We start from the raw sequence: 23,522 nt of genomic DNA, 5'->3' as shown, positions 1-23,522 counted from the left end.
ATTGAAAACTGGCTGAATGGCAGAGCTCAGGGGGTTGTGATCAGTGGTTCTAAATCTAGTTGGAGGCTTGTAGCTAATGGTGTCCCACAAGGGTCAATACTGGCTCCAATCCTGCTCAACTTATTCATCAATGACCTGGATGAAGGGACAGAGTGCATCCTCAGCAAGTTTGCTGATGATACAAAACTGGGAGGAGTGGCCGATACACCAGAGGGCTGTGCTGCCATTCAGAGGGACCTCGACAGGCTGGAGAGGTGGGCAGAGAGAAACCTCAGGAAGTTCAACAAGGGCAAGTGCAGGGTCCTGCACCTAGGGAGGAATAACCCCATGCACCAGTACAGGCTGGGGGCTGAGCTGCTGGAAAGCAGCTCTGCAGAGAAGGACCTGGGAGTCCTGGGGGACGACACATTGACCACGAGCCAGCAATGTGTCCTTGTGGCAAATAAGGCCAATAGTATCCTGGGTTGCATTAGGAAGAGCATTGCCAGCAGGTCAAGGGAGGTGATTCTTCCCCTCTACTCAACCCTGGTGAGGCCACACCTGGAGTGGTGGGTCCAGTTCCAGGGTCCTCAGTATAAGAGAGATAGGGAGCTACTGGAGCGAGTCCAGTGAAGGTCTACTAAGATGATTAGGGGACTGCAGCATCTCTCATATGAGGAAAGGCTGAGAGACCTGGGCCTGTTTAGCCTGGAGAAGAGAAGACTGATGGGGGATTGATGATATCAATGCATATAAATCAAATGCGTATAAAAAGGGAGGATGTAAAGAGGATGGGGCCAGACTCTTTCCAGTGGTGCCCAGTGATAGAACAAGAGGCAACGGGCACAAACTGAAACAGAGGAAGTTCCATCAACATAAGGAAAAACATTTTTACTGTGAGGGTGACTGAGCGCTGGAACAGGTTGCCCAGAGAGGTTGTGGAGTCTCCATCCTTGGAGATATTTAAAAGTCATCTGGGCAGGGTCCTGGGCAACCTGCTCTAGGTGACCCTGCTTGAGCAGAGCAGTTGGACTTGATGATATTTAAAGGTCTCTTCCAACCTCAACTGTTCTCTGATTCTGTCATTCTGTGATTTTAGATGGATTGAGTCACTGGTGATACATGTATCTCTCCATTGACTATACAGGAAGTTTATGGAGACCAGAATCCTAACTAACGGAGGCATTTCAGGAACATGCCTACAGCTAGGCTGTTTTCTGCATTTAATTTCCACCTCAAATATTGTAAATCCTATTTCTGCCTTCCTTTCAACTCCCCAGGTTAAACGCTGTCTTTTTACTGAACACAGAGATCATGTATTTATCTAGAATTTGGGCCATTATTTACCGTCTTTCCATTCCATCCTCAGTGCAAAAGAGCTGTACCTCCTCTGTTTCTCATATTACTTTATAACTGAAGACCCTTGTATTCCCTTCTTTGCAAGTCTAACTGATTTTGGCGATTCTCACTTCTCTTTATGCTTCTTGACCTCCAAAACATAGCTTGTTTTGACTAACCTAATCCACTCTGCGAAGGCTGTCATTTCTAATATCTTTTTGGAGAACGTTATTGATCCTGGTAGACCTAGATTCTCCAAAATTTCCTACTATTTTTTCATAGCTATTCAGGAAACAAATTTCAACAACTCACTGAAAGAAGATGTGAGCTTCCTCTAAATTCAGGTTCCTGAGTGCCTTAGTTCATCTAACTCAATTAACTAGATTTTTTTTTTCCAAAATTTGCCTTTTGAAAACAAAAAGAGTAAATTATAAGATAATGTAAATTCTTATTGGTCAGTGATTATTTAGCAAAACAAACAAACAAACAAACAAACAAATGCCTAGTTATTTCATCCAGGAATATCTGGGCCTTATTGGCATTTGTTCTCCAGTTTATATTCCCAGTATTGTATCTCTCTTTAATGACATTACGGAAATTCCTTTGTACATCTTTGCCCTTGTTAAAATGCTTTTGTTTTCCCTCCGCAAACCAGTTCTACCTGATATATTATCATTCCTTCCAGCTCCTTAATCCAGATTGAAATATTGTTAGGTGGATTTTCCATGCGGAAGCAAATGCATATAATACAAGGGAATACTGGGATACTTGTTTACATCTCTGAGCATCTTGAAACAAAACTGTGGCAGAAGTTTTGAAGAGCATGCTATCACCCAAACCTATTGGTTGCAACTTCCATCTCAACACCGTGCATGGTGGAAAGGCATGGTCATCATTATGTTGATAAATGAATGTCATCTCGTTATGGTTACACAAATAGGAAGACCTGGGATGAGACTGACAACTTTCTTCCTGTCTGACTGCCTTTTATAAACCCCCACAATGAACACTATGCATTTATTTTAACTGGTGTTTGATGCTACATTTTGTTTTCAGAAATCTTGTCTTTTTGGAAGTACCACAGCTTCAGAAATGAAGGTCTTTCTATGCTTTGTCAAGAGCAGTGAGCATTTGTACAAGAAGGGAGCCCCTACAACTGCTCGGGAGATCCTACCTTTACATACTGGCTAAAATCTGCTAGAAAGCCATCTGGCCAAAGGGCCTTGCCTAGTAATAGGTAATTTCATCTCTATTTCCCAGGCACCCCCAACAGACTGATCAGTCACATCACATATGTAGACTTCTTAGACAGCTTAATACTTTAAATCAATTCAGAATGATGTTTTCCTGGCTCTGTAATTTGCATTATGATTTTGATCTGGGCAGAATGCCGCATAAATGTCAGTAACACTTTACAAAGATATCCAATCCTCCTTTTGCAGGAAGAAATCTTCTGTCATTCATAATGACAGGTATAGTGTAAGTGACAGCAAGTTTCTTATCTATTATTCCCATCAATTTACCTGCTATATTCACATTCTCTAACTAATGCTTTAGAATAAAGAAGTATATTTACTACTTCCAGCTAAAAATGTCTAGAGCATAATACACTATTTTTAGCCTTGCCTAACTGTATTTTACAAAGACTTTAATAACATTACCAATTCTTTATTTTACTTCCTCATTTAATATCCCTTAAACTCTTGTTAATGTTGGATGAGAATTTGTAATATAATTATGTAATGTATATTTCCAGAAGTGGAAGAAGTAATTCTTTTACAACTAATCTAATACAATTAATCTCATAAGGCCCCATGTTTTTCTGCTGCAAAGACAACAGTTACTCTCTCCAGACCAGCCTCACATAGTATTCAATGGCAATATTGCAAGACATCTCCTCAAAAACACACTGTAACTGAGAAATGCTATGAGAGATTGGTCCTATGGCTTATGTTGTAAAAAAGCCCTTTGCAGTTAGTCACTGTGAAAACAGGAAATGCAGGAAGACTATATATTTCTATTGAAATTTCACATCTTTTGCTGTTACATTTTGGAAGCACTTATGGGATATATACTCTTCTTCCAAATTGCAAAAATGTAATATTTAGTTCAGGTGAAACTTATACAGAAATTTCTGCTCTTTCCCATACTGCTTTGCAAGCAAAAAAGGGAGTGTTCTACCAGATTTTTATTGATTCTGCTCCCTTCCAGATGACCAACACCTCTTTACAAGAATTGTTATTCTGATACAGATTTTATTCTCAACTATTTAGGGTAGTTAAAATTTGGAAATTAAATGTTCTCAGGTTTTCTGCTGACAGTAGTAGAAGATATATTAAGATAATTTCCTAGTTAAAAAATATTAATTGAATAAGTTAAAGGAGAAATAGCAAGGAAAAATAAAAGCATGAAGACCAACTGTAACAGCACCATTATTTTTCACAACCTTAATATTTTTCTTTGGTCCTCTCTCCACATATATTACTTTAATCCTTCAGCATCATTGATGTACAGGGTGGGGCACTGTCAGGTTTTGCAAGTGTGTTTTTAATCTCTCTTATGGGGATTCTTTTTATATCTCCTTACATAAGTAATCTTGGCAACTGTGAAAGCGTGGCAATTTCTTGTTCCCTGATAAAAGGAATTGTCCTTCCCAATTTAAGCACTGCTACTGAAGGATACACATCAGTGAAGGAGGAGGTTATAAAGCATTAAAACAGTCCACTGGGACTAGTGCAATGCTTATCTGTGAAGGCAGCACTTACTGGAAAACTTATTTTCTATTTCCTTATGGAAGAAAAGAATTAAAAATATTACAAGACTGCCTGGGGGAATGAGAAAAAGACTGAAAACCAGCTAAAGGGGTAGTAGCATAAATGATCAAAGTGAGAAGATAAATCTAGCCTAACTGATAGCTTTAAATAAAACAATGGATAGCTGTCAGAGTGACCACATACATTAAAAAAAATAGCAAAGCAGATAAAGCATCAACACTGTAGAGAACGAAATGCCAGAACCATTATGGGGTATTTAAAAAGACAATGGGGATTTTTCAGTTAAAGCCAAATAAAGTTCAACAGAATTTGCTTCAGAGAGAAGAAAATCTGTGTATGTAGAAACTAAAATCCTACCTGGAAACCCTCAGATTGCTTCAGTGAGTATGCTAGCATCACAGAAGGCTCGAGAAGGAGACAGGAATAAATCAAGTTTGCCACCTGACTATTTGTTTGGCCAGTATTTTTTCTGGTACATGCTTTCCATCCTCACAAGATCCTGTTTCCTTATTCTCCTATCTTCCTGTCCTTTTGCTTGCACTTATTTCACTAATGTCCCTTATCTTGCATATCTTATAAAACAACTAAGTATGAGCTTAATGTTATATGCCAATTTCAACAGATGTGCCCCTAGCAGTGGGCTTCTTCCACTTGCAGAAGACCCCAGTTCATCTGGCAAGCCAAAAACTGCCACAACTACGTTTGTGAGCAGTTAAATAAAACTAAATAAATATATTTAATTAATTAAATAAATATAAAACAACTAAACTCAGGCACGCCTGTATGCATGGATGTCACACCTGCTCAAGGAAGGGCAAGGGTGATGCCATCTAGAGCAGTGTGTGCATATCTGCGACTCTTGTTGTACCAATTCTAGCCAGTCTGGTCTTATGGGGAGCTTCAAAGTATCCCTTGAGAGAAAACGTGAGTATAATCAAATAGAGTATTTTCAGAGCACTAAGTCAGGCACACATGCAGGCCTTTGCAGGATATCTTGAACCAAATGATTGCAAAAGTCTTTAAAGAGGGAAGTGCTAAATGTAGAGAATACAAAGAGTAGGAAATAATATATTTGCATCACCCAGTGAAGTAGTTTCATTATCCTGAAGCTATGACGCCATTATTATTTGCTTGCGCACAGAAAAAGCTTTTGAATGTCAGGAAAACAATCCTTCCAGGAACATCTATTAGCTTGGCATCTGGGATACCTAAAAATACAAAGGTGGACAGCAATCCACTGCCAAAAGAAGTCCAGAGTATCCATCTATAAACTGATGCACTTCAGAAGACTGTTATTAACAGAGCCAGTGCTCCATTACAGTATTTTGTTTTTAAATAGAGAAAAGTGGTCATAAACTCCTAAGCAATTTGAGACTTTTTTCCCCCAGGGGAAGGGGTGTTACTTCCTAATTGCAACTAATAGATGACATTTTAACACAAATGCATTTTAAGAAAGTGGAAGCTCTTTACTAAAACTCTAGTGCATCAAACACCCTCTGAATGCCGTATTAAGATTTTCAGTTGCCTTTGTGAAACACCTTCAGTTTGTATTAAGAAGTATAATATATGAATATGACTCTCATACAAATGTTTATGTTTAGAATGATCACATTATGACTTGTAAGGCTAAGATGAAGTTCACAAATGAGAGTTGATTGTTGCTGTCACTCTTATGCCTTATCAATGACATACTTTACATCATATCAGTCAAAGAACAGCAGTTCTGCATGTTTTGCAGTTACGACAAACAAGCCCTTTCACAAAGTGCTTGTCCTTCAAGACATGCTGTTCTAGTAAGCAAAGAAAGAATCATCATAAAACAATTGGTGGATAGGGAAAAAATGTGTCCCTGAATGGTAGTCAGTTTTCTGGACTATCACCAGTCATACATGCAAACAAGAGATTAGATATTGCAAGTGGTTAATTCCCAGTTTTGGGGCTCTTAAGGATTTCCTTCAGGATAAGGGTGGTTGAATCACTTATTTTAAAAAAGTATGTTTAGCTGGCAAATATTCCCTCACTGTCACCATCTTCCCCAATTTCTTTTTAAACAACAACTCATTTCAGTAAATCAGGATCTAATAGCCTCTAAGATCTGCTGTAAGAGCTATTTGTTTTCCAGTGTTCATGCTGAAATGGTTGGCTGGAGAAACTAACTTTAATATTCAAAGATGGTATGGCTGGATGTGGAAGATCTACTCATAAAAAATTTTTCTTAGATGTAATTACGGTTTATATGACTCCTGTATTTTGTGATAAGAATGGTGTCCAAAATGAATCCTACAATGCCTGAAGTGTAAGAAAGAAGTAGTTAATATATTTCAAAATAATACATCAAACTTTCTTTCATACACTTAAGCTGAAACATGACGAAAACTGCAAGAAGAAATCTATTCTTTGATAAGTTTCTTGTCTGCTTTTCAAATCCCAACAAACAGATAATGATGAATCAACCTTGTAGAATATTCTGTCTACAGTCAAACTAAATAACTAAATAAACGTATTAAAAAGTATGCTAGTAAAACTTCAGAGCCCTATTTCAGAGGTTATTTTACACAAAACCAGAAAGAGACCCCCATGGAAGTGTAGGAAAGATTTTTAAATCGCTATTGATTTTGCATGGAAGGAGCTCAGACACCTCCATTATGATTTGCTGTGCAAAGCCCCAAAACAGATCAAGAAAGGTCTAGATAAATATGTAACTATAACAAAACAAACCCAAGCCTTTCATAAGTTTTTCCATTGCTGGTACACATGCAATCTGAAATCTCACATGCAGTTAATTGCCTTCCCCTGTTCTAATCCAAGAGAATTTTTGATCACAGAAAAACTCAGTTTGTGCAGCAGCAAAGCCAGCAGGTTGCTGTGAAATGTGTAAGGGGAACTTTTCTGACATGTCTACTTCATATCCAAGTCTGAAAATAACTCATAGAGCACCCATTATCAACAAAATAAGGCAATTCTTCAAAACAAACAGAGCATAGTACAGCACATTTTATGCTTACCAAACTGTCCACATCTATGCTTGAGTTTACTGTCCATTGCAAGGTTCCCATGATGTTCATGGCTAAAGTAAGAATAATGCCAGCCTTGCTTGGTCCATCACCTGCAGAGAGAAAAACACATTCTATTTATACCCAAACAGACATCAGAAAATTAGAATGTATATCTTAAAATATATATTCAAATAAAAGCTTCTCTCCTCTTGCATTTCGTAAGAGAAACATGGACTGTGTGATTATATAAATGATTGAGTTTAATCATCAGTTAAACTCCTGGCTTTGGGACTGGCTTTACTAAAAACCCGATCTTGCTTTGGTGGAGGGACAAATTAAATCTTGGTAACTAAGTTGTGAACAGAATCAAGCCTTTATAATTGTGATTTCAATTTCCTCTGTCCACCACATGTGAATCTATAAAATGACTCCTATATGCCTACCTCATATTGAAAGAATGAAAGGATATCTTCAAATGAAGCACCACGCCTAACAACTTTAAAATTCAAACTAATTGATTCAGTTTACATTTTCACCTCTAGGCCAAATAGAGGACACATTCTTCTTACTGTTCCACAAAGATGCAGATATAAATTCCTTTGCTTTACCTGTTTTCTTTAGCATGCATGGGATTCTCCTGCATCTTTATGAATTCATACAAAACAATATAAGCATTATAAACTACAGCACAGTTGATTTTTTAATATGAATAGTGTTAAATGGAATAGAGAATTTAAACCAAATGCTCTTCTATGATTTCTTTGTTTCTTCTATGGTTTCCTTCAACAAACTTCCACTTATTTTGCTAATTGACACCTCATTATCAGACTAATTATAGAACTAAATAATAAAAGCAAATCTTTCCTCCTGAAAGCTGACTAAGAAAATTGATTTAGTGTTACTCCAAGTACTAATTACCTGTGATAACAAAATTAAAAATGGTGACACCTTTTCACAAATAAAACACCCAGAAAAAAAATATGAGAAACAGCCAATTTTACTTAAAAAACAACAAAAAATGAAACAACCAAAAAAAACCCTTCTAAGCGCACAAAGTAAAAAATGAAAAAGGGCGGAAATATTGTTTTCCTATGAGTTTTATGTTAAAAGCCTCTTGGATAACAAAAGTACTGTAGGTAAATATTTTCAGATAGAGGTATTTGTATGTTTTCTTTCTTTTTTTAAGAGCAGGGAGAGCCCCTTATTAGGAAAATAGAGGATAAAATTTCATACACAATACAATATTTGATGAAATGTACACTTTTATATTAATTATTTTTCAACACTGAAGTATGATCAAATGAGATCTGAATAATGTTAGAACCAAAAACATCATTCAAAAAACCAGCAAATTTTTGTTCATCAATTATCATGGTATTTAAACTCCATCCAGATCCTGCATACAAAATTCTGTGTAAAACTTGGGAGAGGGAGAATAATGCTTAAGAATCAAAATAAAAAAATATACATAACAAAAGCCTACTGAATGTATTAAAACTTATTTATAGCTGAATCTGTTGAATTTTTTCACAGAACTTAATTATTTCAACACCTACAAAGAAAAAGAAGCAGAGAGCTTTTGGAGCGTTCACCTCCTATTCTCTGCTTGTCAAAGGCTGGCTATGCCTGGCCAGCCAGGGGCAGCATAAGGTATACAGCATTTCTCACTTGTGTACTGGGTTTACTAGGACTGGCGAGCCATTTTTTAAGGCTATTTTGAGTTGCAAAACTTCACGTTAGAAAATAGATCAGTGGATTGGGAATTAGAAAACTGGATGACTATTTCTGCTACTGATGTGACTTTAAAAGATAAAACTTTCCATGTCTTACTCAGCCATTTGAAAAATGAGAACAACATCTACTTACTAAAAGCTTTGAGCTACAAAGATGATAATCACCTATTCAAACTTTTCAGTACACTAACACAGTTACATTAATATGGTTTACATACCATAAGCTTACTTTTGCAGCAGTTGCAGTCAAGAGAAGGTAAGTTCTGGCCCCTCAGATATGTTGATATTATTTTCAAATCAATCCCTTCAATTAGTCTTCTACAACATCAGGTATAACAGTGGTATAATTTCTATTTTAATTAATTGGTATTTACTATTATAAGACATACTTAAATTACTGACTCCAATGTATGCTAAATTGTGCAACACTTTATTCTCCTTAGAGGTTTCTGAACCTGAGCTGTTAAACAGAAACAAAACTTCCATTTTAGTATTCCAGTAAAGATAAAGTTAATGTACCTGTAGTTATGATAGAGATGAATGTCACAGCAATAAAAAAAACAACAAAAATAATTTCTATCCTCATCTGGAACCAACGCAGCGTTGACAGGTAGAGGAACCAGTTTGCTGTATGTAGGTTCAGGGCTTTGTGAAATAAGGTTTCAAAATATGGCTGTCGCCCAAAAGCTCGCAGCGTCCACAGTCCTTTTAAGCTTGTAACAAGATGTGTGAATATTGGACTCCGAGCTGTAAAGTATTTAAATCAAAAATATTATAAACATTCATAAACAAATACCTGTGGTATAACACAAAAACACAGCCCTAACCTCCAACTCACAGCAGTATAATTATTGTCACTGGTTTAATTTATGCACGCTGTTGGAGTACATTACTGAAATAATCCTAGCACAGGATATACAATAACAGTGTTTGCTTGAATGGGCTGAAATTCCACTCAGCATAATGACAGTAGCTGATCACTTTAATTCTTCATAGTTAGCATGTTACTTGTGGAAACTCCTTGTCTGCTTAAGATGTGACAAGAAGAAGAACGTTCCTCCCCAACCAGAATGAATTCCTAAAATTCTGAGAACTCCACTGAGCAAAGTTTTTTATCACAAACAGAGTACTTTAGTGCTCTGGACTCCAGTGTACTGACAGAGTAATTTTAAGCAGATCTTGCACTACATTAAAAGTGGTAAGCCAATGCTGGATCCCCGTGAACATCAAAGAAATTCAGATTTAGATCTGAAGAACTTCAGAATTATGCTCTAAGTAAAAGAGAAGATGATCATCAGTGTTTAAGATTCATGACTGATTGGCTGAGGATCTGCCAGTTTATTGAAAAGCCAGACCACAGCGGCTGATCTGCAAAACCATACTTCAAATTCAATTGGATTTTCCATTTTATTTGGAATATGTTAGTTTTTCAAAAGGTGTAGAGGAAGGAAATTTACTCAAATAACTTATTCTGAAATGAGAATTCATTGTAATCAAAGCAGAAACTGATAGCTATTCTAAATTTTTCACATAAAGAAACAAATTTGTGGGGCACATACCAAGTCTGACCACAATTTTTCAAGTTTATTCTCAAGAAAACTGTATGTCAGGACTTTATTTGTTTTCAGCTGCAGTGGTGATAATGCCCAACTTTAAATAGGTCTTTTCCATTGCACTTTGGCAGCAGACCACTCAGTATTGGCTGGATCAGTAATAGCATTGATTTTTAAGAGATATGTGTGTTCTGCTCTCAGAGACAATGGGCATTTTGCAAGAGAAAAGGCAAAGAAGAGGTGAAAGGGTGAATCACTTCTCGATTGATTTGTTCTGTATTTAGAAGTCTACCAATTTTGCTGCTCATACCTTCAGATTCCAGTTGTTTCAGTTGCTGAGAAGTGTGGAGGAAGTATGCCCTTAACACAATAAAGGCTCCTATCACAGGCACTGATGCCAGGAAGATGTAGGGTTGTAATATTGAGACTACTGTTATAGCGCCAATCACAATGAGTATTAACTGTAGAATGAAAGAAAAATACTATTGATATAGTAAACTTGTCATTTTATAGATTAGAGATTGGTGATGAATCTCTTTCCCGTGGCAACTATGTATTGTTTAAAAGAACATAAAGTCCTAACCTAACTAGGATTTGCAGCTGAGAACAAACCTCCATGGGAAGATCACAAATAACTGAGACCAGATCCATAACTTACAGGAATGGCTGCCATCTTTTCTAATAGGAGGAAGAAAAGTTTTCTATAGTACAACGAGTATTACAAGCTTCTAAATTATGAAAAAAATGGCAGCTATGCACTCACTTTCCAGTTAAAATTGTATGAAAGATGCTTGCCATCTCTGTAGCCACCTCCCAAACCTAGTGGTGCTGTCCTTGTCTTGTTTGGGATGAGGTGCACTAGCTAGCCTGAAACTAGGTGCCAGTCTCCTGCAGATTCTGGGCCAATCAGTAGATCATTCTGAGGGTCAGAAAAAATGGGAAATTGTACATCATCAGTTGTTCAAGGGACTATAACCTACAAATGAGGCTAGCACTCCTAGTAGGTGTTCACTGCTCAGATGACAGGAGATAAGTCCTGAGAGGACTTGTGGTAGGAGAAATTTTTAGGAGAAAAAAGATGTTTTATAGTCACAGAAGATGATACAAAACCATTCAAGGTTTAATCTATTTACACCTGCCGGAGACTACAGCCATTGCCATAAGACTTCATCCTCAGTAGCTACAGACAGATTTAGACAAATCAGGCCTTGCTCTTCTCCAGAAGTGCTTTAAGCACTTAGGCTGTTTCTGTCTCATACTTAAATCTGACGAACATCAAATAGATCAGTGTATGCAGAATAGGAAAACTCTGCTTTGTACCAGAGTGTTACCTTTCACACTAAACAACCACTTCAAAATGAAAATTTATCAGCTGAAAGCAACTGCAAATGGACAATTGGGGAGAACCTTGCAATTGGTGCTTTTACTATTACTTTTACATGATTTCAGGGAAAGATTTATATCCAATATTCCAAGTCCAATGTCTTTCACAAACACATAACTATGTTCCAGGTTCCTATCTTTTGTTTTCATTAGAAGTCTAATCAACTCAATGGCAGCACAAAGTTTATGAAAAAATCTGCTGTAACAGCTGAGCCAGTTAAAGATTTCTTTCATTGTTTTTTCCATTTTTTTAAAAGAAGGCTGACACACTTGGGTTATAATTGTGCAGGCTGTATAGCACTGGTCTGTAGCAACATAGGTGTGGATTTGTGTTTGCTCATTATTTCAAACTGCAGAATTTAGTACCTCTTGTATCTGTAACTGTTAAGAAGAGAATGAACTATTCAAAAGATATTTAGCCAAATTATACAGCTCTCAGGTTACTTGAGCTCATACAGCCACACAGTGACTGGTTTAATTCCTGTTTCCATCATTTACTCAAATTTTGCAAAGGCCACCGTGATGCCATATTGTTCTCACTACTGCTCCAACACAGTTATTTCAATAAAAAGTTGAATGTGAGATTTGTGTTCTCTGGCAAACTCTGAACACAAAATAAGTGTAAAGTCAAATGGAAGATGACATTTACTTTAAAAAGGCAGAAACAAAAATCAACACACAAGCAGGCTACATTGGTATACATTCAGGGAATGCCAGCAGAGACATAATGCAGCCCAATTAAGAACCACAGTGATGCACTGTGGTGACCCTGGGTCAGACCAGGAATGAAAGTAGTATCAAAGAAAAACGGGGAGACAAATTCTAGAGCTTCCTGTGTGCCTCCCTTTTGGAAAAGGCAGCCCATGGTAGCTCCAGCAATTCAGCAAGGATTCAGGGTGGTGATGACTACAGCAGCTGCTCTGGTTAACCAGTGGTGGTTTATCAGTCATGGAAAACTCAGTCACAACCACAGGTATAAATGTCCAGTGACTTCACAAAGACCTTTTAGGTGGGACTGCATTTAACGCTAGGGGCTAGCAATACATGCTAGCAGTATCTCACATGATGGATTTCCAAAAAATGTTGATCCCACTGTCAGCACTGGTAGAAGACGGAGGGATTTAAAAACTAGTTGCAATGCTAAGTAATCATTAGCAGGCTGCAATTCATATCCAAGATGTATAGAAGCAGGTCAGATGGTTGTCATAAAACACTGCAGATGCTATCTATTGCCACTGATGTGAGGGTTAAGACCTTTTCTTCTTTTATGGGCAACTGGGTATATCTCCAGTGACTGGAAAATAACCCTGGCTTCTTTCATCGTGGGACCTCATTAATGCTGGATGAAAAGCCCTGCTCTGTAAAAGAGAAGGCCCTATGGTATGTCTACTACCCATGAAAGCCCTAAGGAAAAATGTTTCATGATATCCACAGCTGAAATAGTGAAGGAGGCAGTGTCCCTATACATAAGGTAGTCAGCTGAGTCATCTATCAGCTGATCCGCATAGAAGAGTGAAAGAGAACTAACTCAAATTTTGTGTCAAATTCTTGGGGAAATGTCAGAAGTCATTTGCATATCACAAAGACAAACCTGCTATTTCTTCTCCAGCAAGGCTTGGCAGTTAGCAACCATAAACTGAAGGCTAGCAGAGACCAAGTCTCCCTCCCCAGTAGATTTGGATTTGGGCATCCCAGTACTTTTAGAAGTTAGCATTTTTTGTAGATTTCTGCACCTGGGGATGAATAACCTCATGCACCAGTACAGGCTGGGGGCCAACCCACTGAAAAGCAGCTTTGCAGAGAAGGACCTGGTGGTCCTGGTGGACGACAAGTTGAACATGAGCCAGCAACGCACCCTTGTGATGAAGGTGGCCAACAGCCTCCTGGGCCGTATCAGGGGTAGTGTCATCAACAGGGAGGTGATCCTTCCCCTCTCCTCAGCACCGGTGAGAACACATCTGGAGTGCTGTGCCCAGGCCTGGGCTCATCAGGACAAGGGAGACAGGGACATACCGGAGCAAGTCCAGTGAAGGGCCATGAAGGTGACTAAGGGCTTGGAGCATCTGACCTATGCGGAGAGGCTGTGAGAGCTGGGACGGTTTAGCCTGGAAGAGAGAAGGCTGAGGAGGATCTTATCAATGTTTAGAAATTCCTGAGGGGGGGGAGGCTAAAGAAGATGGAGTCAGACTCTTCCCAGTGATGCCAAGTGAAAGTACAAGAGGCAACGGGCCCAAACTGAAATACAAGAAATTCTATTTTAACGTAAGAAAAACATTTTTACTGTGAGGGTAGTGAAACACTGGAACAGGCTGCCCAGAGAGGTTGTGGAGTCTTCATCCTTGGAGATATTCAAAACCCAAGTGGACATGGTGCTGAGCAACCTCCTTTAGTTGACCCTGCTTTGAGCAAGGGGGTTGGAAAAGTCCCAGGTCCTGAGTACAGAGGTCCCTTCCAATCTCAACCATTCTGTGATTCTGTGATAATCAGCACAGGAGGAGAAAGCTGTATGTTTAACTTCTCTGTATCTTTCAGATGAAGATACACTTGTTTATTGGCAGTGTCCGTGGAAGTCTGAAGCTGCCAAACAAGTCTGAATATATAGTGAATTGGGAGAAATGACTTATGGGGGCATGACTGGTGAAAAGTGTTCAAGACAATGGGAAGGTTCAGTGCTCTTCTCCAGAAGAACTTGGAAAGATTGTGCAGCTTATCATGTATTTTGAATATATTCAACAAAAGATAAGAAGGAAATGAAGGGCGATGCTAGCAGATGAGGAATGGAAGAGGTTAAGGAGGTAAATTCATGAAAGTGATGAAAGCAATCAATGGATAGCATGAAAAAATACTCATCTTGAGCCAAGATAACTGAAAGAAACTAAGAAATGCTCTTTATATCTTTGAAGTTGAGTGTGGGTAGCAGCAGGGTGTATTTGTGCTGTATAGGTTTTCAGGCCAAAAATGTTTCCGAGCCTGAGTATTTAAAGGGTTTTGCACAAACAGTGGAGGTAGACATATGGGCAAGTACTCACAAAAGAATCAATGAAGTTGACTAACAAGATAGACAGCCATGTAAACAGATACATAGATTTCTAAAAGAAAGAGAATGTTGGGATGTAATTCCAGTTGTTAATTCTTTTAATTAATACAATTTCTTTCCCATGATGTATGACTAAAACTTTATAGTGCTATAAGACAGCAAAATCTAAAACTTTTATTTTACAAACCTGAACAAAGTCAAATATTGTAAGCGGAAGTAAGTCATCCATTATTGCTGTATCTTTTGAGAATCTGTTAAGTATACCACCTACAGATTAAGAAACAAACAAAAAAATGTAAAGCAAATATTTTAGCACAAGTAACTCCTACATTTGTTAGCTTTAGCAAAAAATACAGCTTTTTCTGAACACAAGATATTAAGGATAAATACAGCATTTGTTCTAGTACAAGCAATTCAGTTACAGTTTAATGGAGCTACAGTTTCATTCATCATGAAGAAATTTGGCTCTATAACTTCTGCTTCAGCTTTGAAATCTCACAAAAACTCCAGGAAAATATAATAAAAACAAAGAAACATAATTAAACAGGAGAGAAACAGAGGCATGAGGCATAAGGTCTGTATCCTTTATGCAGCAGGCTCTGTTGATACCCCAATAATTTGCACATCTGCATATGTATGTTTGTACACCAGTTTCTTAACTTCTATGCAAAGTTATTGTATTAATCATCAAATAACAACAGAATTAAGGATATAATGGGGAAATCAAGGAAAACACCCTATGGTGTATTTTCATTACCAGTGTCTCCTGCAATCTAGTATGCACTGGTAAATGGGGTATGGGATAGAAATTTCATACACAGTGGGAAATGGAACTTGTATCACTAGTTATACAAGGAACTCTGTATCAACTTCAAAGTCAAATATGAATACGAGTACCATTATTCACACTGACATTTTATGCCACTTCAGTAGGACTTCCCATGAAATAAGGCACTGTTTATCATTCATATCTCTGTCACTCACCATGTAGCTGACTATATCTTTTCTATTACAGTTTTAGATAAATTCTATTCACTAAAACCTTCTCTGGTTTTATTGCCTGAAACAATTAATAATTTTCTCTTTCTACTCCAAAGTAGAAAGTGGTATTTCAAAAATCAAGGCTGACAACTGAAATATGTCATACTTAAAGTGCAATCAAAGCTCATTAAAAGATTCACAAATTACTTTATGTAGCAAACTTTTAACATTCAAATTGACTGAAAAGTGAAATGGAAAACAATGGTATCCTTTAACAGAATGAAAATTGTTTAATTAAAATAAAACCCATACATGAGTCAATCAGTTCCCTTCTCAGTTACCTGCTTTCAAAGAGTTGAACGTTGACATAGGTGCATGAAGAACTGCGTGCAACATCTTCTGATGAAGAGTTTTAGACACTGTTATAAGTGTATGCACAAGGGGCAAACCTCTGAAGATTCCCATGGCAAGCAGGGTATCTGCCACTCCCACATAAATATAAAAGATATAGTAGGTGCTAGTGTCAGTGACGATCACAGGAGGTTTGTCAGAAGTAGAGTTTTCTGATTGTGTTGTATTTGCTTCTGAAGTTGAACTGTGTGATGGAAGTTAAAAATAAATATATTACCTGAAACTGTGAGTTTGTTTCTGTCATTTTCTCTCTAAACAAATAGTACTGCAATATTTATTTGTCATAAAACTACATTAATAATGAGTTATATATTTTTCCAATCATTTATTAAATATTGCCCTGCATTTATGAAGTGTAAATTATGAATTATCCCATGTGCCAATAAGGCAAAGTTACTCTCTGTGTGTTCAGGTGCCAAGGCAATATATAGCCAAAAACCCTCTTAGATAGTTTTCCCCAAACTACTGTGTTGAAAAAAAGTGAATTATTAAGCAAGTAAAATGCTTCAGATGCAATATAAAAAACAAAGTAAGATCTATTCTAAGGGACAGTAACATAAATCCCCCCAAATTTGCATCACTGTGCTTCCTATGCTCATATCTACAGACTTAGTGTTGTGGGACTAGAACAAGGATCACAAGCATTACCCAAGAAGGCCACACTGCTTCTCAGTATGGTTTAATCTTCATCTGCTTGATCCTGTGACTTCTGGGAATTTTTCATAGGTGAACAGAGGAAACTATACAATGGGGTCTTACAGAAACTGTTCACCTAAAATGTTCCTAAGCAAATGTCTCACCTTTCATCTATGAAAGCCAGTGGTGAACTGCAATGTATTCAGAAATATCAGGTCCACACACCTCTAGAGCGAGCTGACTCAGGATGTGTCTCGTGTGCATTGGTATGTACTCAACAATATGGCACAAATCGTTTGACTGTTAGCACTTAAACAAGTATCAGTTTAAGATGATCACCTACATCAGGTATTCAGATCATTCTCTATGAACCATTTCACTGAATATAAGCTAGTGCCTATCCATATAGACTTCTGGCAGAACTTATTTAAATATTTATAGCAAAAATCAACAAAAAGGAATCCCCAATCCCACAATAAAATAACACCAATACTTACTTTTTAACAAAGAATAACCCAACAAGAGAAGCAGCTACCTATGAACAGAGAACACAGAGTTAATTTTTTTTCTTGTCACATTATGTTCTTTTACTCACTTTTCTTCTTTCTCTGACTTAGTAACTGTTTGTGGAGAAAGCATTATAAATGGATGGAAGCCAAACTTCCCTGAAGCAAAATCCTTCCACGCAAACCATTTAGTGCATCCCACCAGGAAAGCTACATTTAGACTTTTATTACAATTAGGCTCTGAAGTGCCTAAATATTCTTTTGTTTTTTTCTGTACTATTAACAAAGACTTGCTAATGCATTTTCAATTACAAGGCATATTCACTGTATATTTTAACATACTTTAAGTTTTAAATATCAATAGTTCTTGGTAACTCTAAAACAGCAAGTCTATTTCTCAGTATCTTCAAAGGCAGCTATTCAGATATGAATATCAAACATTTAACATTATTATTCTTGCATTGCTGTTCTTGCTAACTGATAACTACATTTGAGACATCTACTTATCTGATCTTACTTGGCTCCTTGTTTTGTGTAATTCTCCACATAATCGATTTTCATATTTTTTAATGTGGATATTTTTAATGCTTTTTACTGGGAGATGTTTCAATGCCCAGCAGATGCTTCTACACCACCTCTTCTTGTCTGTCCAGTGAGTCTTACAGTAAATAATTCAAGATTGATTGTTGTGCCCTTTCAGCATTTGCAAGGATCAAGTTTCCCTCACAATAATCTTTCTGTGTCTCCCAACAGAATTCTGTTCTGACCTTGACTTCTCACAGCAGAGGACCATTTTTTTCAGCTGGGAAGATGAAGGTAGACTATTCTGAGATAGGATAAATTCATAAAGCCTTTCTACATGTTTTCATTCATAACTGTTCTTCCAGTTCAGCAACCCTAGGCTTTGCATACTGCATCTAAGGAACATAGTTTTGAGCTGCTTAAGCCAGGTACATGCATACACCACTAGTAGAGGTGTGCCCTACTTATGGTGATCTGTGCAGACTCAGCTTGGGACCTAGGATATAAGGCAATTCATTCTAAATCTAAAATAGCATCTTTAGTATCTTCCGTAATAGTCCCATTCACCTCTGAAGAGTATCAAAACTCTACTTGCAGCTTTACTTGTCCCTGCTCTCTCAGGTTAATACATTAACATCCATCATTAGCCTCTCTTCATTATCTAAGGTCAGAAGGGCACAGAGTGTTAGCATAGGCCACATACTCACTTTGTCTGGGATTTCATCTCCTGCACAGAGGTTTACTAGAGGCTACATGGTCTATGCTATAACTGAATAACTTCCAGCCCATGAATAACTTCCAGCCCATTCATTTATTAACGGGCTTTTGCTTAAGCAGTAGGTACTGTGGAGAGTTTAATTTAAATGGATATATTCTTTGTTCTAAGTTTTGTTCTTCAGTTACAAGATGAGGCTTTTTAATTATTTAAACGAGTTTCAATCTAATTTAAAGTCAAAAATCTTTAATACATTTTAGAAATGTGCATTGAATATGAGGGGAAAAACCTGATGTATCTCTAAGGTAAAATTCCTTTTCACCTATGGCTCACCTTTAGCTTTGCTGTTGTAGGTTTTCTACAGCCATTTTCCATTACCATGAAAATAAAACTTACGTGATAACAACAGCTATACATTTAAATGCCCTGGAAGTGGTTTAAAATTCTGGGGTCTCAAATTAGATCCAAGCTCTATTCCTGGGCCAGAAGAACTAATTTAAGTCTGCCTCAACATAATCTTAGTGTAAATTTGGAATGTCATCAGTCATAGCTTTCTGCAGGTTTGGAGATACTAGAAGTTGAATGCCACCAGAAGGCTGTTAAAAATCCTTAACTCTCACTGACACGATCATCCAGAAACTATCCCTAATCCATTTCTAATGAATTCTCTATTCCTTCAATTCATGTTGAAAAATGTCAAGAGAAATCGGTACTAAATTTTATAAGTTGACATCTGACTATAGTCCCATTCACCTCCCAGTCTGCTGTCTGAAACATGTTCCATCTCTCAGAAAAAAATCTGATTTAGGATATTAATTATAAAAGAGGCCACTATAAGATTATATAGATATGTTAAAACTCTTTCCTAAATTGAGAGAGTAGATGAAAAAGCAGGCGACTTCTGTTACAAGAACAGTCAGGCTTGCATGATCAGGCAGATGTTCTTCAGCACATTTCTGACAGCCCTTTCCACTGTACTTAAAAAAAGTCTTCTCTACATGTTGCAATAACATCCCATACTTCTTTAAATGCTACCACAGGCAGCTCTCTGCCTAATTCCCCTCTATTCTATCACTAGGAGCAAAGTTAATAATGCAGTCAATTGAAATCAATTCTCCAGGATTTATATCTGTGCTTTTCAACAATTTTCTAGTAGTTATTAATCTCCCAAGCCTTTGCAAAGATATCTTTTAATGGAAAATGGAAGATAATTTACCTGTAAGCTAGAGACCTGTGTAGGGACATCGTTCTTATTTATGGTACCATACAGCAGAAAATACTTGAGGTAATCTGAGACAGTGGGTCTTCTGTTGCCATGCACTAATCACTCACTATCTTTGGTAAGCAATGTTCAGTTAGACAATATTAGACAATAGAAAATTAATATCCCAATATCATTTAAGAGCAGTTACCAGCCAGCAATACATACATGAGCAAATGTCTTGATGCTATATGCATTTATACTTTTATCACAAACAACATAATAAAATGACATTAGGAGCAGATTTTCTTACCTCAATTAAGAAGATAGCTAAACACAAAATTAGTACAAAAATCAAGTTTTTGTGGATAGTAATGTATCGGAAATAGGTATTCCATGTAGTAACAGTACCCATGCTTTCAGTATCATCTGTAAAACATTCCTGCCAAAGAATTGATACCAACATAGTTAGAATTGCAGTAATGTCTATATATGAGAATTTTTGACACTTGAACACTGTCATTCCTTCTGCTAACTCATTCCAAACAGTAGAACCACAGCATTCAGATTGGTTGATAATGGCTGGAGAGGAAGATAATGATTAGTTGAGTCGTCTTTGTTGTAAGGACACTGTTTAGGGATGATTTGAGATTTTCAGACAGCTCTGGATGTAACAATCAAAATTTGTCCAACATTACTAGTGTTCAATACTGTTTAATTATGAGCTATTTTCTTTCAATGAGGATTAATAATGTGTTGTTAGAGTTAATTCATAAATACTTAGAGGGATTTTTATTCTACTGAGATCAATAAAGGAAAAGAAAATATGGGGAGTGCTTTAGCAAATTTTGGATTTAAATATTTGTTCTACACATCTCCTTTTCATGTAGAAAACTATATTAGAAAGTATTACCATTCTGTGAAAATCAACTGTCAATTTTGAAAATGAAAGTAGTTCATCGTGTCCAGTTCACAATTGTAAGAAAGAGGAAGTTTGGTCCAGTTCTTGGTATAAAATTCAACCTCAGTTGTGTAATTTCCAGCATATCCATAAAGAAGAGTAAAATCCACAAAACAGAGTAAAATACAGCTTACTTCTCTGCTCATTGTCTGTATCAGGACATAAAAGTTATGTAGTGCTTTCCTTTTTAAGTAAGATCTGATAAATTTGTCAAATCTGATTAAATTCCAGTCAACTGCAATATTGAGTTTTAAGAACTGTGCCAGATTTTAAAATGTATTTTAATTTATTCTGTGAGTTTTAACATTTCAAATGTCTATTTTATATAATTATTTTAAAATAGCATACTTTCATGTTATAGCTTCATATTTCATTTTACCATAAGTAATCTTAAAAGGAGATTAAAGTGTGGGAGATCAAATTACTCTGTATTGAAGCCTCTACAGATAGCATTCAAAAATTATAAAAGATCAGACAAAATAAAATTTTGAGGATTTGATACAATGATTTCAAGATGGTATCTGAGTTAAAAAAGAATATTCCACAGATATTCCAAAACGATATTCCACAGAGAAATACTGCACTAGGAATGACAGAAACAGGTAGAAAAATACATAAGGAGTATATTGCACAAAACTATCCCCATATCAAAAAACAAGATCAATGTAAATCAGCACACACCTTCAAATCCTCTTCATTAATTTCATCAGTAATGTCCAAGACACTGTCTTGAGACAAGCGCCTGGAGTAGATATCTATCTCGCAAGACAGGTTTGTCTGAGGCACCACAGACATTTTCCGAACTGCCGTACTTCCCTTTTTGTAAAAGTTTTGTCCCTGGTTCACAGAGGTGCCTGTCATCAGGTTTAACACAGATTGCCTCCTCCGACCTTGCAGCATATGGTCAGCATTTAGCACATTACTCCGAGGTAGAACCATATCTCCTTGTTCTGAATCAGGTACCAGTGACAGCCTCCTTTCCGGCAGGTCGATGTGACCCTCCTCTACTCCATTGACCTGTGTTCCATTCTTTTGCACTATTGAGAATTTTCTGCCTGCATTAAGTGGGTTAATAATTATGGAGTTCTTTCTTTTGTCATTAAAATCTGATGTCTGTTTAAAAGACTGCTGCTTTGCTTCATTTCGTGATCCCACTCCTTCTCCTTCAATGGAAAATCGTCGGAGAGTTTCAGTTAGAATTGAATTTCTTCTCTCTGCACTGAACTGATCAAAAGCATCAAATCCCATCAGCTTTGAGCTAAAGTCTGGCCGTTGACCCTGAAGTTCAGCAAATGTTCCATAGAAATAGCAGCTCCCCTCATGTAAGATTAATATTTTGTCAGCAATCTTTAAATGTTCCAGCTTTGAAGTAACCAAGATTCTAGTTTTATTTGCCATCAACTTGCAAACACAGCTATAAAAAAAGAAAGTTATTTACATGTTAAAAAATAATTTTTTCTCTTCATAATTAGATATTGCTTTTATCACTTCCACTTTCAAACCATTTGCTTATACACATCCCCATGTGAGCACTCTTAGCTGGTCCCCCAAAATACAAAGAAGTGGCAAAGCTGAGATGTGTGAAGGGTGAGTACTTTAGCGCATGAGCCAATAAAACAGGAGGAAAATAAGGAATAATTTTCGGGTCAAACTAAAAAGCACAGTTCAACATGAAAGTGAAGTATTTCTTTTCTTCTTAGGCTTATTTAGATCTTTTATTACCAAATCCAAAAGTATGAGCCCAATTTCAAAACTTCAGGTATGTTGTGGCCGAGAAGTTCATGGATAGCAGTGTGTGTCCTTACTGTTTTGAGCTACACCAACAGGAAGTCTATCTGTTTGGCCAATCTGCTGTCAATCTCCTGGTCAGTGGGCACTTTTAGATGACCAGTCTCTTAGCGAATATAAAAACAAGACAAAATATAGCTTTTTGTAAACATTTATACTTACAAAGCAGATAAACACTTTAAAATGAAAGTTCTGGTACACAGACACACCAGATATGAAGCCATGCACTCTGGGATTAACAGATCATAGCAAGTTCAACACATTGTGACTGAGAAGGGAGCAGTAATGTTCACACCTGGCCCAGGTCTGTTTCTTACAATAGGCTATACTGTCCTACTGCTAACATAAGATGCTCACTCATAAGAATTTCCAAAAATAAGCATCCCAGAAAGGTACCATTTTGATCACTTCAGTATTTTTGCACTATTATTAAATTCTGCACTAATTAGAGTCGGATTTTCATTTTGCACCCATGTTTTACATTGTGCCACTTGATGGAATTCTTAAATATAGTCTCTCAAAACATACAGTACCTTTCAAATATTTCTTTTTCTGTAAAAATGTCTAAATATCCAAAAGGAGAATCCAGGAGATACAAATCAGCATCTTTGTACACTGCTCTGAAAAGAGAAAATGGATATGAAATTAACTCTCAGCACTCTTGTAATTTTACATAAATATAATTGAAAATGCATGCCTTTACCATTTTGTATAAAAAATTTGTAATTCATAGACTTTTCTACAGTGTTAATATGGAGGTGGAGTTCAACATTAAATGTGATTGTAAGATACCTTTCAAGAATGCCTTTCCTTGCTGTAGACTCTGTTACATACTGACTCAGTTTTTCATTACTTTCTATGTAATCAAAGGAAGCTATACAGCTGCCTTTCATATAGGTTACTTTAATGATCTGTTTGAGGCCTGAATCTGACAGTCCCTTTGGATGTACAATGACCACTTATTACCTAAATGGGAATTTGTTACCTACTGTAATGTCTACTGATGTC

General features: G+C 36.9%; 1 protein-coding gene across 2 annotated transcripts in view; it reads right to left on the bottom strand.

Annotated features, from left to right (window-relative positions):
• The window catches only part of CFTR (CF transmembrane conductance regulator), a 96,672-nt gene that overhangs the window by 21,857 nt on the left and 51,293 nt on the right, over positions 1-23,522 (bottom strand). For both annotated transcript variants that reach the window (XM_067315135.1, XM_067315127.1), the window contains exons 13-21: positions 23,048-23,134; positions 21,408-22,140; positions 20,079-20,207; positions 17,319-17,356; positions 16,116-16,369; positions 14,981-15,060; positions 10,684-10,834; positions 9,340-9,567; positions 7,097-7,197 (exon numbers count right to left, since the gene is read on the bottom strand). In XM_067315135.1, the coding sequence (XP_067171236.1) occupies positions 7,097-7,197; positions 9,340-9,567; positions 10,684-10,834; positions 14,981-15,060; positions 16,116-16,369; positions 17,319-17,356; positions 20,079-20,207; positions 21,408-22,140; positions 23,048-23,134 (1,801 nt within the window). The remainder of the gene's footprint in view (positions 1-7,096; positions 7,198-9,339; positions 9,568-10,683; positions 10,835-14,980; positions 15,061-16,115; positions 16,370-17,318; positions 17,357-20,078; positions 20,208-21,407; positions 22,141-23,047; positions 23,135-23,522) is intronic.

Source organism: Apteryx mantelli, chromosome 1 (genome assembly GCF_036417845.1).
Source record: "Apteryx mantelli isolate bAptMan1 chromosome 1, bAptMan1.hap1, whole genome shotgun sequence".
Lineage (NCBI taxonomy): Eukaryota > Metazoa > Chordata > Aves > Apterygiformes > Apterygidae > Apteryx > Apteryx mantelli.
The sequence above is the reverse complement of the archived record's forward strand: the minus strand, read 5'-3'. Positions and strand labels throughout refer to the sequence as shown.